At 38.6% G+C, this 16,803-nt stretch overlaps 3 protein-coding genes across 4 annotated transcripts; 2 read left to right on the top strand and 1 right to left on the bottom strand.

Annotated features, from left to right (window-relative positions):
* The first annotated feature begins 35 nt into the window (after positions 1-35).
* On the top strand, positions 36-3,739 carry ccdc77 (coiled-coil domain containing 77). The gene is made up of 12 exons (XM_008411586.2): positions 36-150; positions 568-623; positions 795-981; positions 1,075-1,217; positions 1,451-1,547; positions 1,921-2,011; positions 2,118-2,194; positions 2,357-2,505; positions 2,591-2,861; positions 2,984-3,109; positions 3,208-3,360; positions 3,452-3,739. Exons 2-12 carry the CDS (start codon positions 577-579, stop codon positions 3,596-3,598), a joined length of 1,488 nt encoding a protein of 495 aa, XP_008409808.1. The 5' UTR covers positions 36-150; positions 568-576; the 3' UTR covers positions 3,599-3,739.
* A 367-nt stretch (positions 3,740-4,106) lies between these two features.
* Positions 4,107-12,098, top strand: hdhd5 (haloacid dehalogenase like hydrolase domain containing 5). The gene is made up of 8 exons (XM_008411594.3): positions 4,107-4,464; positions 6,046-6,249; positions 6,340-6,452; positions 7,726-7,819; positions 7,897-7,930; positions 9,287-9,461; positions 9,536-9,724; positions 9,803-12,098. Exons 1-8 carry the CDS (start codon positions 4,366-4,368, stop codon positions 10,224-10,226), a joined length of 1,332 nt encoding a protein of 443 aa, XP_008409816.1. The 5' UTR covers positions 4,107-4,365; the 3' UTR covers positions 10,227-12,098.
* A 2-nt stretch (positions 12,099-12,100) lies between these two features.
* Positions 12,101-16,720, bottom strand: rab19 (RAB19, member RAS oncogene family). 2 transcript variants are annotated; one of them, XM_008411593.3, is made up of 5 exons: positions 16,509-16,720; positions 15,100-15,198; positions 14,401-14,589; positions 13,574-13,757; positions 12,101-12,657 (listed from the first exon to the last, which is right to left on the bottom strand). In XM_008411593.3, exons 2-5 carry the CDS (start codon positions 15,148-15,150, stop codon positions 12,374-12,376), a joined length of 708 nt encoding a protein of 235 aa, XP_008409815.1. In that variant the 5' UTR covers positions 15,151-15,198; positions 16,509-16,720; the 3' UTR covers positions 12,101-12,373. The 2 variants fall into 2 exon arrangements, with proteins under 2 accessions (XP_008409815.1, XP_017160715.1); XM_017305226.2 differs by lacking the exon at positions 16,509-16,720 and having other exon boundaries at positions 15,100-16,493.
* Between the last annotated feature and the right edge of the window lie 83 nt (positions 16,721-16,803).

The raw sequence follows: 16,803 nt of genomic DNA, 5'->3' as shown, positions 1-16,803 counted from the left end.
AAATTGCACAGCCCAGCAGAAAGATGGCGCTCCCAACTTCCTCTGCAGAGTTAGTCACAAAGAAGCGGAAACACACTGGATTTAAAAAAGAACTGCACCGTTGCTCTGAGCAACAACACAGCTTAGATTCTGGAACCGACGTCTTTACTTGTATGTAAATGTTGATTTAATACCACTTTTAAAATACTTAAACAGTCATTGAAACAACTATGCTATTGTACATTAATGTGGTGGCTTGTTTTTAGGCCAAAAAAAAGAGACTGACAATGTCACTGTATTTATGTTCCGTTAATACGATCACTCATGTTTCTCCATTTTTCCTGCTATAAAGAAATGTTTCAGTGGGTTATGTGAATCTTGTTTTAGTTCGGTTGCTGAAAGGAAGTTCAAAATGTCACAAATGTCTTTTTCTCTCTCCCATTACTAATATTTTTAATTATGCATGAACAAAACTGTCTAATAATACCTATAATTCAATCATATTTGATAGACTACAACAACTTCCTTTGCACTAGATTGCATTTATTCATGATGCTGATACATGTTGCTGCATAATTTCTTCTCTAGTTTTCAGAGATGTTTGGAAGAATGGGATCTCCAGCAAAGCATGGAACGCCTCACAGGTTAGAAATGTTTGTGCCAATCTACAAATCTAGTCTCTGAAAATGTTTTTACAGTGCAAAAAATAGTCCTGTAATCACAAGTATCTGTGTCAAATGAGCACAGGTACATTGCTGAATATGAAGTTGAATAATCTTCAAAATGAACCATAGATTTTTTTTTTCATTCTACAGAGTCAGCATTCATTCCCCCAGTAAAGATTTAGATTCCCCACTTCCTCCCATAGAGGAGCGTCTTGCCTACCTGCGTCCTTCCAGGGAGCTGCTGCAGTTCTACAGACAGAAGATCGCCCAGTATGATGGTGAACATGAAGAGCTGTTGCAAATGCTGGAAAGGTTTAAAAGCATCACAGAGGACCAGGTGGGTGTTCTTTTTGAGGAGGGGGTTCAGCTGTTACTGAGTATCTGAGTTCCTAAATCGTTTAATGAATATTCTGTATCAATGTCCTTCCAGCACAAACTGCAGTATGACATACAGGAGCGTGAAAGAGAAGTTACACAGCTTCAGAGCGCTCTGAGTGACATGCAGGTCTACCTTTTCCAGGAGAGAGAGCAGTCTCTCCGACTTTATGCAGAAAATGACAGACTAAAGATCAGGTGGGTGCACTGCGCTGGATAAAACTCAGTTATTATAAATTATTTTCATCTGTGGTTTTCCAGGAACAGCTTTAGGTGGCCACCAACTCTTGATCTGTGATGTCACTTAATGTGTGTGATTAATGTGATATGAGTATTTATTTATTAAGTTTTAAGATACAGTATGACTTTGGGATGAATAGAATATTTTGGCTGTCTCCCGTCAGTGTTTAATCTTGTCTTTATTGCTGCAGAGAGTTGGAGGACAGGAAAAAGATCCATCACCTTCTTGCTCTTGTCGGTCCTGATGCTGGAGAGATTACGTACTTTCACCAAGAGCCTCCTCACAAGGTGGAACGGACTCACTAATTTATAGATCCCTAGTATCCTTTACATTTATTGTATAAAATGTTAAAAATGGTTTTAACTATAGTGTTTGCTTAAGAGAAGCCTCTCTTTCAATTGACAAATGGTCATTATTGTTTCCTTTGTTAAATAAGACAATTTAGATAATTCTAAAATCTTTAAGGCTTTGGCTATGGGGTGATATTTAAAGGGTTTGAATTATTTTGAAGCTTAGCTAAATTATTGTCTTTTGGTGGCTTTATATTAAATATGTCATAGTTTAAAATTTAAGAGAGTTACACTTGATTTTTAAAGGCAGAAAAAAAATTGCTTTGAAATGCAAACAACCCTGATGACAACATCACGCTTGCTTTTTCAGGTCGCAATTACTCAGAGGCTTCCTGAGTCCATGTTTGATGAAAATCTCAGTCTAAGGCCAACTAAACAAAGACCAGCTGCGGCAACCAAAGGTTTGAGAGCATTTAGTTTATTTATGTAAAACAGTCTGAGTCCGTGTGTTGATTTTCTTTGTTTTTCAAAGAAATGAATTCCCTTTTAATTTTAATGTTTGAACAGAGGCTAACAGGAAAACTAAATCAGCTGGTGACGGTGTAGAGAAGTACAAGAACGACAACCAGACATTGTTGTTGCAGGTATTGCTCCACTGCGAAAACGTCTTAATTGTGACTCTGATAAGCGGCACTACAAAATGGAAAAAAATGGCATCTATTTCTCTCTTTTTTTTTTTTTTTTCCCATATTTATACGATGTTTCAAGTTGTGGTCATTTTTACAGTGTTGGCTTGCGTTTTTCAGGTGGAGGCGCTGCAGGCTCAGATGGAGGAACAGACGCGTCTGGTCAGAGAGCAGGTAGAAGCTCTCCTCGAGGATCGGAGGATCATAACAGAGGAATCTCAGGCACAACGACAAAGAGACCAGCAACGCATCATTGCACTGAGTGAAAAGTGTGTCTTTTTAATATCTAAATTTATGGCTCGTACCAAGCTTATTACTGTAACTTTTAATCTTTTTGCTTTTTTGACGCATCAGGCTCCAGCAGACTCAGAACCTGTTGCATGAAAGCACAAGAGATTTCTTACAGCAGAAATTTGACGCTCGGGCCAATGAGAAAAGCTGGATTGTAGAAAAAGATCAGCTGCTGAGGGAGCTGGACTCCTGCCACCACCGACTGATGAGGGCAAAGGCCCGGTTCGACGGCGCTGAACTGACAAAATCCTGGCAGCCCAGCAGCAGCAGATCAGCTCTTTTTGTTCCTCGACCCCAACCTGAGCCGTCTGACCAACATAAGGAGGAGAAAAAGGTCATAAAAGCTGCTATATTATTTTTGTTGGACACCCTAATTTAAATTTACTGAGCAGCGTCATCAATAAGCAATGCGTGTTTATCCTGGTGCTGTTTTTTTTGTTTGTTTGTTTTAATCAGGCTCTACAAGATGATCTGAAACAAGCTCACAAGTTGGCAGAGATGTTCAGAGAGCAATGTATCACACTGGAGACAGAACTGTCCCAAATCAGAGAGGAAGGAGACGTAGGCAGGGAAATATTTAAGGTTTGCTACTCTGAGAAATTCTGGACTGTCTGCAGTTTTTTTTATTGTTGTTGTTTTTTTTTATTGACTTTCTTATGAATTATCCTGTTTATATTCAGGAGCGATCAGACAAGATGGCCAAGCGCCTCCAGCTCATGACTCAGCGCTATGAGGCTTTGGAGAAGAGAAGAGTCATGGAGGTGGAGGGCTTTAAGGCAGATCTAAAACTCCTCAGACAGAAGCTCAAAGATGTAGAGAAACAGCTCCTCAAGGTAAAAAAATGCCCCTACTGTGTTTTTTTGTTGTTGTTTTAAGATTTGCATGACAAGCTTTATAAAACCTAAATAATTGTGTTTTCTTCAGGTCACATTAAACATTGGGCCCAACCAGGACCTAGCCATTCTGCATGAAGTACGACAAACTAATTCAAGGACGAAAAAGGTTCAGAATGAGCTTATGGCTTTGAAAGCCAAAATTTATGGACTTGAAAATGAACTGAGAATTAGCTGAAGAACGTTTTCTCCAATGTTTTCCACTTCCACTTTTACCGATTTTTCTATCGTGTGTTTTTTATTTTTTTTATTGACATGCTGACCGACTACATTTTTTTAATCATTTGTGCTTTGAACCAATAAAATTCGTTTACATCAATTTTCATTTTTTAATGCTTATAGACATCATTATCAATCCACTTGTCTTAATATGGCCTTTGTCCTCCCTTTCATTCTCCCTCTTTTCTTCCTCCCTCCCCCACACGCTGATATCCTCAAATACTGCATACATTTTGTTATGCAGTATTCTGTTTTTTTTTTTTTTTATTGATGTAAAAATTTAAGCTAAGAGTTATGTTGGGCTAAAACAAATATTTCGTTTTTCGCAAAAATCAATAGGGATCCTTATTCTACCTTTAAAATATACTTATTAGAGACATGTACACGTCTAAAAAAGATAAATAATCTGGAAACTGCTTCTTTAGTTTCATTTCAACAGAAGCGAACCTTTCGGCGACGTGTTTCCGGTGATGTAGAACTGCGCATGGAACTACGTAAGAGTTGGTCTTTTGCGCATGCGCTCCGGCTATCGTAAGGGTTACTAGAGGTACGGTTTGTCCTGAATGCAGGTACCTATACGATCAGCATGATGAAACTAAGGTCTAAGTGCTGACAGTCGCTGCTGCGGATATTATGAGCTCCTGCCTCAAGTGTCACTTCCACGAAGTAGCCAGTTAGGTTAGGTTGTTTACTCGCCGGTGCTTTTCCACTCATGTCCCCGGAGCCATGCAGAGACTGAGGTGTTTTAAAAGTTGCTGGCAGTTGCTCAGGTCTAGCTGCGAAGGAGCAGCGAAACAGGCAACCAGCTCAAGATGTTATAGCCACGTAAGTGACTTCTTTGATTTGATGTTTTTTTTTTTTATTCATACGTCAGAACGAATCCACGTGTACACGATGAGACCAGGATCGATGTGTTGTGATCTGTACTTTTTTTTTTTTTTTTTTTTTTTTACAGTACGTGTGGATGACTCAAAAGTTCAGCTTGTTTATAGATCACAAATATAGGGATTCGGTTTTCATTCAGAGTTATTGGACAACCTCTTGGCCCTTCTCGCCTACCAGCAGGACCCCAGAATCCTGTGGACTTCTCTGTCATATCGACAGGGTTAAACTTACAGGGTCAAATCTCAGCTTTACAAGTCAGATCAAATGCATATCCAGTTACAATCCAAATTCAAGTAATTAATTTCAATAAAATACAATCTGAATATTTAGATCCAAGCACATACAGGCCACATTGGTTGTAATTACAGTACGAAAATAAAGTCAGTTTATAATAAAAGAAGCTGTCCAAAGATTAAAATTTGTTCTTTGGAACTCATGTTTACACAATTAAGCCACATATACATGTTAAAATTAAATTTTTCCTCATTAACTGAGACTAAATTATCCTAATCTAACTGTTTTAGTTTGCTTATAATGACCATGATTACTTATATTTGCTAAATTAAAAAATAATGAGTGAGGAATTTTGTTACCTGCTTTTAAACTCCGGAGTTGACATACAGTTAATTAATATAAAGTAATGCTTTGTAAACTGTGTGATGTTGGGCATTATCTTTGACAAACTTATCACCATAGTTAATGAAAAGCTTGACCCAATTATTGACTGAACTGGTGTAATGAATTTGGTTTATAGGGTGCCTTGCTCGCAGATACCTTTCTAACACTACAACATTTTAATTTATTTATTTATTTATTTTTTAATGGGATTGACATCAGAGCTTTGAGATCACCACTTATGATTTTCTGTTGTTAATGCCATTTTATTGTTAACTTGGCTGTGCGCTGAGGGACATTATCCTCATACCCAAGCATCAGCTTTCCTGTTGGTGTCTTGAAAATTTTCTTCAGCATCTCCACTGCCATGTCTTCATGATGTCATCCATTTTGTGAATGATGCTGCCAACAGCTATACTTCACAGTTGGGATGCTGTTCTCTAATTGGCAAGCTGTCTTTTTCCATCAAATGTAAAAATTATCATTATTGTCAAAAAGCAACTTTTGTTGCTTTTACACAAGACAAAATTAAGAAAGTTGTCACTGAATGGATTTGCAAACAGTGACACCTTTTTTTTTTGTTACTTTTGGAGTAGTGGCTTCTTTCTCCATGATTAGCCTGACTGTATAGAGTTTAAAATGATAGTGAGCTCTTAAGATAAATCATGCTTCAAGCCTTTTTATACATGACTTTTGAGCCTTTGATGTCATGTAGTGTTACACATTTTGTTGCCCTATAGAAGAGATACAGGCCCACAGCATCATAGATCCTCCACCGTGTCCAACAGTGGGCCTAATTATGATCTTTCACATTGAACACACCTGGAGGGTTTTATTGCCAAAAACTAAATCCTGTCTACATGTTAATGAACAATGCCGCTCTGGCCCATCTGCCTCCCCCTGCAGGACCCCAGCTCCTTTGGGCTCCTCTTTGACATAGACGGGGTCCTGGTCCGAGGCAGGACCCCGATCCCAGCAGCCAAGCAGTGCTTCAGAAACTTGGTGGACCGCCATGGGAAGTACAAGGTTCCTGTGGTCTTTGTTACAAACGCAGGGAACTGTATGAGGCAGACTAAAGCCGAACATCTGTCTCAGCTTCTTGAGGTCGAGGTAAACTGAGCTACATCTAAACCATTAAAGGATCTTCTTTTCTCTCCTCTGGGGTTTTCATGAGCTTTCTTTTCTCTCCTCTTTCCTCAGGTGTCTCCAGACCAGGTGATGCTGTCCCACAGTCCTCTGCGAATATTTACCCAGTTTCACAAAAAGTGCGTGCTGGTCTCCGGTCAGGGTCCTGTTGAGGAGGTGGCTCACAAGTATCCTATCTTATCTGACGGTTCCTTCACTCATGCTGGCTGTTTGCCTAAGCCAGTCTGTGCATGATCTGTTGATTTAGTGTGTTTTGGTGCAAGCTCCACTTTGCTATCAGCATTTAATCTTTGTACCCATGTCAGCAGCGAAGCCTTTCCACAGATTTGTTCCTTTTGTTTAAATGCTTGGTTAACTTTTGTCCAAAGTGAGGTGATTTAGAAACAGGCACTGGGGTGCATGCAGGGTTTTAAGATTATTTTCAGAAATCACAGCGGAAAACAAAAAGGTTTATGGTGAAAGCATAATTTTACTCTATATGTCAACAAAGAATAAAACAGTTCTCCTAAAATACTAAAGTAGACTGGTTGTTGATGTCCTCTGTGTAATTGATGTTCTAGTAATGCTAGTTTACTGAACAGATTAACTTTATCAGTTTTTACCCAGAGTAGAGGCTGCAGTTTGCCTTTCACGTCCTTCCTTTTTCCAGTTGAATTAATTAAAATTGTGAGTATCTGTGGCTGGTACAATAAGCCCAATGGCAGTTCTTACAGGACTCTTTATCTTTAGCCGCATTGATTACTGCAACAGCGTCTTCACAGGTCTAACTAATAAATCAATCAAACAGCTGCAGCTGATCCAGAACGCTGCTGCTCGGGTTCTCACTAAAACCAGGAAGAGAGAGCACATAACACCAGTTTTAAAGTCCCTACACTGGCTCCCTGTAGCTTAGAGAATAGACTTTAAAATACTGTTGTTAGTTTATAAATCACTGAACGGTTTAGCACCACAATACGAGAAGCAGCATTCAGTTTCTATGCACCACAACTTTGGAAAACAGCTGAAACACTGGGTGCCTTTAAATTTCAACTTAAAACCCACCTGTTTAGATTTGCTTATGGCTAAATTAGAATTGGAGTGTGGGTTTTGATGTCTATGTTTTTATCCTTTTTAATCTTTTTTTTATCTTTTTCTTTTTTTTAAATATCTCTTTCTCACTCTTCATTCAATGTCACATGCTGTTTTTATTTTATTTTATTTTAATTATGTAAAGCACTTTGAAATGCTTTGCTGCTGAAATGTGCTATACAAATACAATTTGATTGATTGATTGATTGATTGATTGATTGATTGATTGATTGATTGATTGATTGATTGATTGATTGATTGATTGGCCTGGCCCTTATCCCTAAAGAAAGTTGCTTTCAACACCTTCAGAAAATGTGTTCTTTGAACTTGCTGATCTGATCTGATTGTGACCTTTAACTCACAAATCGCCAGCCTGGGTTTTGAGGACGTGGTCACCATAGATATGGTCAGAGAGGCGTACCCTGTCCTGGATGTTGTGGACCACAACAGAAGGCCCAAAGACTTTGTAAGTGCCACTGATTGCTGTGTCCTGTTTACGCGTCATGAGTTAGACGTCAAAGTTACCTGTTGAATTTCTTACAGATTCCACCCAACAAGGACTTGCGGCCAATAGATGGTATGTCTCCCTCAAACAGGCAACTTATACAAACATAGACGAGTTTATTGATCAAAACGTGTGAAAAGTCTTAAAAATCATTTCACATTTTATTGCAGTAGCATGATCTCCATCCATTATCCAACATGACGTCGAGAGGGATGCTTGTGCCTCTCTTCAGCAGTCAACAGGCGAGAGCAGTAGCATAAATTTACATATTTATTTCATCCACTGATTAGTTTTGCTTATTCAGTGAGAGGAAATGTTTGTTTTAAGACATTGTTTTTGATCAAAAAAAACAAACTATAAGCTATAACTATAATCATTGCGTTGTACAGACATGTTTTGTCAATAGGACAGTATTTATTGCTTTCCTAGAACAATTTACAAGGTTGGAACATACAAAGAGAGCTCTTTGACCATTCCTCTTTGTATAGATAATACAGATTTCTCTCTTATTCACTCTTTTTTTTTTCTTCACTGCACAGTTTTTCTGTAGGATTTAGGTCTGGGTACTGAAATGGCTGTAGACGTTGATTTCAGACCTGGTGAACCATTTCTGTATTTTGGATCACTGCTGTACTGAAAAACCCAGTGATCACCTTTATTAGTTAACTGCCAAAGTCCAGCAGGTTTTTAATTAAAATGTTCTGATATTTTAAAGAGCTCATGAGGCCAATCACATGAATAGGCCCACAGTAACACAGATCTTCCGCCATACTTCAGTAGCGATCTCGGTTGCCTTTCCACATAGCCATAAGTTTTTCACTCAGAAACCAAGTGGAGTGTTTCTGAAAATCTGACATGTTTTATCTGATAAACATTTGTAACCCAACCTGTTTTAAGAGGATTGCAGCTCACAAGTACACAAATCAGATAGCATGGTTTCACCATTTTTGTTATTAATGCTGTTTTGAAACCCTCAAGTTGCCACTCTTGGCTGCAGTTCTCGCACAGAGATTTTTTAATAGTGGCAAGATATCTGTAGATCCTCACTCTGGCCAGTGGCTAAAATAAATAGTTCTGCTATATTGATACCAAACATCCAAAGTATCCCCAAAACTCTGATCAACTTAACAAAGGTAAGTATACATTAATAGTTTCAGTTACTTTTCAGTTTCTTTTAAAGTGCCAGATTTATCAATAATTGTGCCACTGGGGATCCTGTTAGACAATAGTTGTTACAGGAGTAAATGTATAAATGAAAGATCAGTTCTTCTGAAATGTTCAGTGCGCGGTTGTGCTGCTCTAATAACATATTCTGATTTTAAGGCTTTTTACACATCAGGGATGTAAATAATCGTGGTTGGCATCATAAACAGATATTTTATTAAAGTAAACTTCTTTACAGACCATATCTTGCTTTAATGTCTGCAGCCATAATTTTATTCGGTGAGCCAATCAGATGGGAGACCAACCTTCAGCTCATCATTGACGTTCTCCTAACCAACGGAAACCTGGGCAATACGTGGAGCTCGACCCAGTATCCTCACATCCCGGTCCTGGCCTGCAATATGGACCTGCTGTGGATGGCAGAGGCGAAAAATCCAAGGTTTGTCTAGCAAGTCATAGCAAACGCATATTTAATTTTGAAGCATTGAATACTGAGTATTTCTCATGTGGCAGGTTTGGACATGGCATGTTCCTGGTTTGCTTAGAGAATTTGTACAAGAAGGTCACAGGTTATGATCTGAAGTATGAGGCTCTGATTGGTAAGCCGAGTGTGGTGACCTATAACTACGCCGAGCTGCTGATTAGACAGCAGGCGGAGAAGCTCGGCTGGAACACACCTGTGAAGACGCTTTACGCTATCGGGTGAGTTTATTTAGTCAGAGTTTGACACTAAGAAGAATAGGAATAATCATAAGACAAGAGTTTTCTTTTGCCCAACAGAGACAATCCCATGGCAGACATATACGGAGCCAACCTCTATAATCGCTACCTTCAGGCCTCTAAGCATACCAAAGCCAAAGTCCAGGCCAAGAGCTGCGGAGGAGGAGCGGATCCCACCGCTCAATCTGTCGACGACCATCGTAAAATGACATCGGCGGAAATGGGTGGCACCACTGTCGCCTACGGGTCAGGGGAGGATCTCCCCGAGGCCTGCAGCTCCATCCTGGTCTGTACAGGAGTGTACAGCAGAGACCAGCAGGAGCTGCCGTCAGACCCGGCGCAAACGGTTACCGAGCAGCACATCTTCCACGGCCACAGGGACTTCCGCTTCGACCCCACCCTCACACAGCCCTCCTTCGTGGTGCAGGACGTGAAAGAGGCAGTGGAGTTGGTGTTCCAGCAAGAAGGCTGGCCTCTAGAGTAGCACCAGAGGATATTCAAATAGCTTCTCTTTTTTAAAAAAACAACCTTTCTTTGTATTTTGGCTGTTACTGTGCAATTCAGAGTATATGCAACAAGCCGTTATAACCTTAACACTTCAATTTACAGTGGCTCTTAAAGTCTACATGTCAGGTTTTATGATATTGAAGAAAAGAGAGCATGATAAAACATTTGAAAACTCTTTCCACCATGGATTTGTTTGCTTTTGGAAAAACAAAGAAACTTGTTAAAAAAGCATAAGTGTGCACAACCTTAAGCTAATCCTTTTGGTCTAATTCAGCATTCAGCCTTCTTCAGTATATCTCAATACCACATCTTGACTTGACGGTGTTTTCTTTCACTCTGCCTTCCAAACGTTCTCCAGATCTCGATATGTAGGAATACATCCATTTTCCACAGCCCACTTTAGTTGACACCAAAGACATCTGGTCTCTGGCTAGAGTTTCCCTAAACTTTATTTTGTAATTAAATTAATGGCTCACCAGCACGTCTCTGCAGAACCTAATGAAGTGTTGAGATAATCGAGTAGTAGGAGAGCGCTTCTCAACAACTGGAGCTGGAGATCCCTGGCTTAGATTCACTGTGTAAAATCTCATTTTACTTTTAATTCTCAAGCAGACATCTCTTTGTATTTGAAATTAATCAGAACTTTGTCCACATTGACTAAAAACCTCAGGTTCATGTAAATAAAAGAATGTTAATAGTGTCTTTTGATCAATTCTGGCGAAAAGTGCAATGTTTTAATAACCTTTGTACTCTGATACTTTCTCCAATTATTCATTTTTGTACCACAAAAAGCATTTTATGTCATAAATTATTTTGTATGCCCTTCTCCTGACTGATACCTTTGTAACATGGGGTCCTTTTGAACCTTTGTAAGCCATCTACAGTCCATCCCTTTAGCAACAGGATGCAAATTCAGAAATGTCAGAAGAATCTAGTTAAACAAAACTTTAATGTTTCATAATTATTGATGGTGGATGTGAATTCATAAAGACTAAATACTAAAAACTAATCAGATTTAGTGATTATTTTAAGGGTATGCACACTTATTCTACCAAGTTATTACAGGGGTTTTTTTATAATTCTTTTCTCATTTGTTTACATTTTTTTAAAAATGTGCAGGGTAAATCTCACGTATCCACACAATATTTTGAAATTATTAAAGTCTAACTGTTCACATCACAAACACTTTGTTTTTTTAAGAGAATTGTGTATACTTCAGAGAGGAACTGAGTCTAACCTGCCTGATTGTTTTTTGTTTAGTCTAAAAATAGGGTTTTTTGCATTAAAATTTATAACTTTTACCTGCTTTTAAACCAATTACATTAGCTGTCAGGTTTTTTTATAGTATACAATATATTGAAGAATGTTTAAATCAATTTAGAGCAAAGGCTACATTGGCACAAATGTGTTTTTTACCTTAGACTTTTAAGGTCTAAAGGACTTATTGAAATGAAGATTAATTTTATTTTTCTAAATAAATCACCTTTTTGTTTTCTTGTACTGTGATGGTTGATATATTCCATCCCAATTGGTTTTTAAGTCAGGGTTAATGCTCAGGAAATTAAGTTGCCAATATTCAGTTTAGACTTTGAAAAATGCAGTATTTTGGATTTATTCTCTTTTTATGTTTTTGTAAAGTTGACAGAATTGCACTGTTGGAGTGTATTAAAAACGAGGTGCTGTTTGACAAGTGAACCTTAATGTTTGCTAGATTAAATGACATGGAGAAAGTTGCACCTGTTCTGTAATGAAGATTTAAAAGTGATGGAAACTTGCAGACTGATGCTTTGTAATGTACTGTAAAAGCAATATTTGTAAAGGAGCAAATAAAAAGATAAAGGAAGCTAAATGTAGAGTGAAAACGGTGTTTACTGTGGAGAGGTTTTAGTACAAAGTCCTCTGGCAAAGGTGTGGCTTGTTGTCAGAAGCCCCCAGAAGAAAATTACAAACCTTTTAAAGATCCCAATAAGATTCATAAATACTATGACAAGAAAATGTATACAATCCTTGTCTCACAACCTAAACCAAACATCCAAACATTGTCTTTACTAAGAAGGTTCTTTCCTGGTTGAACAACCAATCCATTGGACCATCTTCAAATTTGTATCAAATGCTAAATCTGATTCAGGTTGTTTGGCACCCGCACTTTTTATCGTCAGAAACAGAGGCTTGAATCGGGTGAGAGCAGTCACTCAGCATGAACTGGGGAGAGCAAAGAGAGTTCTGATCTGTGATGGCCATGCCGTTGCGTGCCAGCAGCTCCCGAGCCATGAGGATGAAGGCCGCCTCTATGTTCTGGGCCTCCTTAGCCGACGTCTCCAGAGCAGCCAGCAGGCTATTCTTTTCAGCCAGAGTGCACGCGTCCTCAAACAGCACCTGTCTCTGAGCATGGAGGTCCGACTTGTTACCTGCAGAGCAGAGGATTTTTATCATTCTCTCCATCAGTAAAATATACTTTTTATACGAGGAGACGCATCAACTCAATATGTGGTGAAATTAAGAAAGATAGTGTTCAGTTTTGTTGCTTAAGAGACTCTTTTCACATTTTATCACATGACAACCCCAAACTTCAATGTATTTTATAGGATAGAAAAACAGATTATTGTGTCATTTAGATAAAGGATAGTAAAGCAACTCGTTAGGACCATAGTAAGTCTGGAGGAGCAGTAAACATCCACAGATCAGGTGGAAGAATCTGCCAAAAATTATTAGTCATGAACTTCAAAAATTTGGCCTTTATCAATTTGCTAAAATTAGATCTTTGGCATGGTTAAACAAAAAATAAATAATGACAAGTGAATACTAAAGTAAAGCCATGTAAGAGTACAGAGCAATTATGTAGTAGAAGAAGAAGAAGAAGAAAACCTGGTCAGATGAAACAAAAACATAACATTGTATACTACAAGCAAAAATGTGATGTGCTCTGAAGAACTAACACTGCACATCACCCTGAACATACAGTTTCCAATGTGAAACACAGTGGTGGCAGCATCATGTGTGTTAGAGGTTTGATTTTGCATGGAGGTTCACCATCTAAACATACAGCTCGGGCTTCAGCAGACTGAGATGGAAGAAGTCGTTAGCTAAAAGAATGCCCCAGCCCATGTGTGTTCAGAGAGGGAATTAGTTTGAGATATTTTGTATAGAAGATTTCAGCTGTACTTGCAGTTAATCGTGGTTTGGGGGTTTAAAAACAAATGCAAGACAAACTTTCCAGCACCATATAAGGAAAACTGAAGTCCATGTATTTATAAAAAAGCCAATAAAATCCATTGAGATTTGTGGTTGTAGCATGAGACATTACTCCACTATGAAAATACTTACCAACAAGTATCACTACCACGCTGGCTGCTCCGTACTGCTCCACCTCCCTGATCCAGTGGGGAACAGATTCAAACGTGCTGCGGCGGCTGATGTCGTAGGCCACCATGGCTCCATGTGCACTGCGGTAGTAGCTCTGTGTTATGGTACGGAAACGTTCCTGTCCAGCGGTGTCCCACACCTGCATCTGAAGGACGACACAGCACCAAAAATATGGGTTAACCAGTTTATCGGCGTGGGCTTGGTATCAAAATACAGTGTATTTAACTGAAGCAAATAGCCTTATGTTTATGTTAATAATGTTCTAAAATAACTTAGCTTTAACAAACCAACACCCAGAGAGCAAACACAAAGGTAACAACAATAAGCGAAATTATACAAGCATAGCATTATTTTTATTTGAATATGGTTGATGGTGACTTCAAGAACAGTGACCAGTAGTTGGTAACACTTTATTTGAAGGGGGGTGAATAAGACTGATACGACACTGTCATAAACACCTGTCATGAACACGAATAAGTCTTCATGAATATTTATGACTGTGATCATAAAGCGTCATTCAGTAAATTATGACACTTTTATTACAAAGTTGACATTATTCAAAATGTCTTTGTTATGACAAATTGACATTAACCAAGAAATCATTAGTGATATAAATTTGTTATAAAAGTATTACTGATTGCACTTTTCATAAATATGGAAAAATTTGATATGACAGCCATTAAGGACATTTCCTACACACGGAAATAAGTCAATATACTCAGCCCTTACCTAGTAGTGCTCATTCTAGAAAACATTTATGTAAACAAAGAGAACTACAAAGTACCCACCTTCACCTTTTTTCCATCAATGTCCAGTGTTCGAACGGTGAAGTCAACCCCAATGGTGTTCTGCTGCTTCTCAATGAATAGACCCGACTTGAACCTCTGCACCATGCAGGTCTTTCCAACATCTGAGTCCCCGACCAGGATGATTTTAAAAAGAAAGTCAAAGGAGTCTTCAACTTCTGACTCGACAGACTGCATGGTGACAAAAACAAAGAGCCTGAAATGCAATATCCCAAGACCTTTGTGCCTCTTTGCAACAGAACTGGTTTCCTGTAAGTTGTGTCAATACAGGAGAGAGTATTTACATAAAGCTCAATCACATCTTTGTGAGGAAATATAAGATTCACGAGACAGACAACATATCGAGCAATGGAGTCCAGGGCAAAAATGTCCCATTCAGGTTAGAAAATGTATGGATAAAAAAAAGTCAAATCCAACCCAGCAGCTTGTTTCTTCTGTCATTCTAACCCAATCTAAACCATAGAGGTAACACACCTCAAGAAAACAAAGGCATTAAAACTCATTTGGCTTTCTTGTAAAGAAACAAAGCCTAAAATACAAAATCATTTTCTTCATGATGACTTCGTCAACACTACACTATCAGCTCCTCTGCTGAAGCCTGTACTTTTGCCCTTTAGACCGTCTTTTGTCGTCCTATTCTAGTTTCTTTCACTCTGAGAACCTAAAGGACACGCCTCCTACCTGTCTTGGCAAATGTGACCTCCAGCTTCCAGCCCACTTGCACCACTGCATCTTGGGATATCAGTTTTCTGCTCAAGGTCTATAAAGAGGTCACTGTACCTGGAAGAGGCAGATATAAAGCTCAGTGATCTGAGACTGATTAGCAAAAGTGTTTTCTCTGTTAAACCCTTTGACATTTCCATCAGAAGAACACAAAAACAATGAGTCACAGTCCCTTGCAGAAGTGTTCATCCCCCTAGTACTGTTTAGCATTTTGTCATGTTACATTTGCTAGACATCAGTATATTGAAGTAGGATTTTCTCATAGAGTAAAGCAAATAATTACATACACATGAAGTGTTTTTTAGTATAACATTTGTATTTACCCCCTTTACTCTGATATCCTCTAACAAAGTCCAGACCAGTTCATCTGTATATAATTTCACCTCAGTATAAGCACAATTGTTATGTACACTTCTGGGAGGTTTGTGAGAGAACATAAGTGAATAAGTCAGACTTCTCGTGGAGTGCTGTTCATTCCATCATACAATAAGGAAGAGTCTGGCACAACTGACCCATATTAACTCAGGATGAGCTTCAGAGATCCAAAACTCAGGTGGGAAAATCTGATGACAGGACAACTATTACAGATTTTGTACTTTTGGAGAGGTGGCAACAAGAAAGTAGTTGTTGAAATAAAGTCATATGATGTCATGTACAGCAAAGACGTGTAAAAAGGTGCTCTGATCAGATGAAAACAGAGTAGACTCTTTTTATTGCATTTATTTCAATTCAAATCTCTCTGAGGCAAGACTTGAAAATTAATGTTCAGTAACTCTCTCCATCCAGCCTGACTTGAGTCTTAGCCATTTTTCACAGAATGGTTAAAATTTGTCTAGATATTCAAAGACGTCCACATACACCAAAAGACTTACAGCTGTATTTTCTATTAACAAGAGGACTTAATATAAGTTCATGCCACACTTTTTTTAAATAATCTAAAAAATAAATAAATAAAAAATCGTTTCACTTTGAGTTCACAGCTGTGCATCACTTTGCGTTGATTCATCACAAACTCCTCCCCCCAAAAATAGTCAAAGGTTTAAAAAGTATGAATACTTCTAAATGGCATTTTAAGTATATTACAATTTATCCGCAAGACATTTTACATTGAGGGCTCACTATAAGTCAAGTATGTGCAAACATAAAACTAATTCCGTGGCCCATATAACCACAGTCTGCTATAAAACCCAAAACTTCTAATTAGTTTTTAGAAATGTCCTACATTAGGGACCCCCTGTCTGACTGCTGTCAAATAACACATTCCACAGCAGGTGACAACAGGCACAGAGAGCAAAACACATCAGCCAAAACATACAACAGCATTTTACAATCAATTCAGAATAAAGTGTAATTGAAATCAATTTTACCTCAGGCTTCACACATTGGCATCACAGTGAGATGCTAACCCAGAATGAGGATTCTGCTCTAAACCAATTGCTCTCTCTCTCTCTGCCCACCCCCACACTCGTTTCTGTCGTCATCTCAGCCCACAGAAGAACAAGGCACAGCTGGACCCAGAACAATGTGTGAGTGTGAGGGCCACTTGAGCTAAACCGGGCTCTATCTTTGGCCGTGACAAGCAGATACCATCTTTTCTGCGATGTGGTCAACGCATGATGAAAAGCAGAAGAAAATGTGGTTTTGTTAACCACTGGAAGATGA

Source organism: Poecilia reticulata, chromosome 6, assembly GCF_904066995.2.
Source record: "Poecilia reticulata chromosome 6, P_reticulata-male-v2, whole genome shotgun sequence".
NCBI lineage: Eukaryota > Metazoa > Chordata > Actinopteri > Cyprinodontiformes > Poeciliidae > Poecilia > Poecilia reticulata.
Note: the sequence above shows the minus strand (reverse complement) of the source record. Positions and strands in the feature narration are given on the sequence as shown.

Bases quoted from the DNA above. Each gene is read 5' to 3' on its own strand.
- ccdc77 (XM_008411586.2), top strand. From the start codon at position 577: ATGTTTGGAAGAATGGGATCTCCAGCAAAGCATGGAACGCCTCACAG. The intron at 1,218-1,450 runs GTGGGTGCACTG...TTATTGCTGCAG, and splicing joins AATGACAGACTAAAGATCAG to AGAGTTGGAGGACAGGAAAA. The intron at 1,548-1,920 runs GTGGAACGGACT...TTGCTTTTTCAG, and splicing joins ACCAAGAGCCTCCTCACAAG to GTCGCAATTACTCAGAGGCT.
- hdhd5 (XM_008411594.3), top strand. From the start codon at position 4,366: ATGCAGAGACTGAGGTGTTTTAAAAGTTGCTGGCAGTTGCTCAGGTCT. The intron at 6,250-6,339 runs GTAAACTGAGCT...CTCTTTCCTCAG, and splicing joins CTCAGCTTCTTGAGGTCGAG to GTGTCTCCAGACCAGGTGAT. The intron at 9,725-9,802 runs GTGAGTTTATTT...TTTGCCCAACAG, and splicing joins AAGACGCTTTACGCTATCGG to AGACAATCCCATGGCAGACA.
- rab19 (XM_008411593.3), bottom strand. From the start codon at position 15,150: ATGCAGTGGTGCAAGTGGGCTGGAAGCTGGAGGTCACATTTGCCAAGA. The intron at 14,590-15,099 runs GTAGGAGGCGTG...GTCACCATGCAG, and splicing joins GGTCACATTTGCCAAGACAG to TCTGTCGAGTCAGAAGTTGA. The intron at 12,658-13,573 runs GTAAGTATTTTC...TCTGCTCTGCAG, and splicing joins CGTGGTAGTGATACTTGTTG to GTAACAAGTCGGACCTCCAT.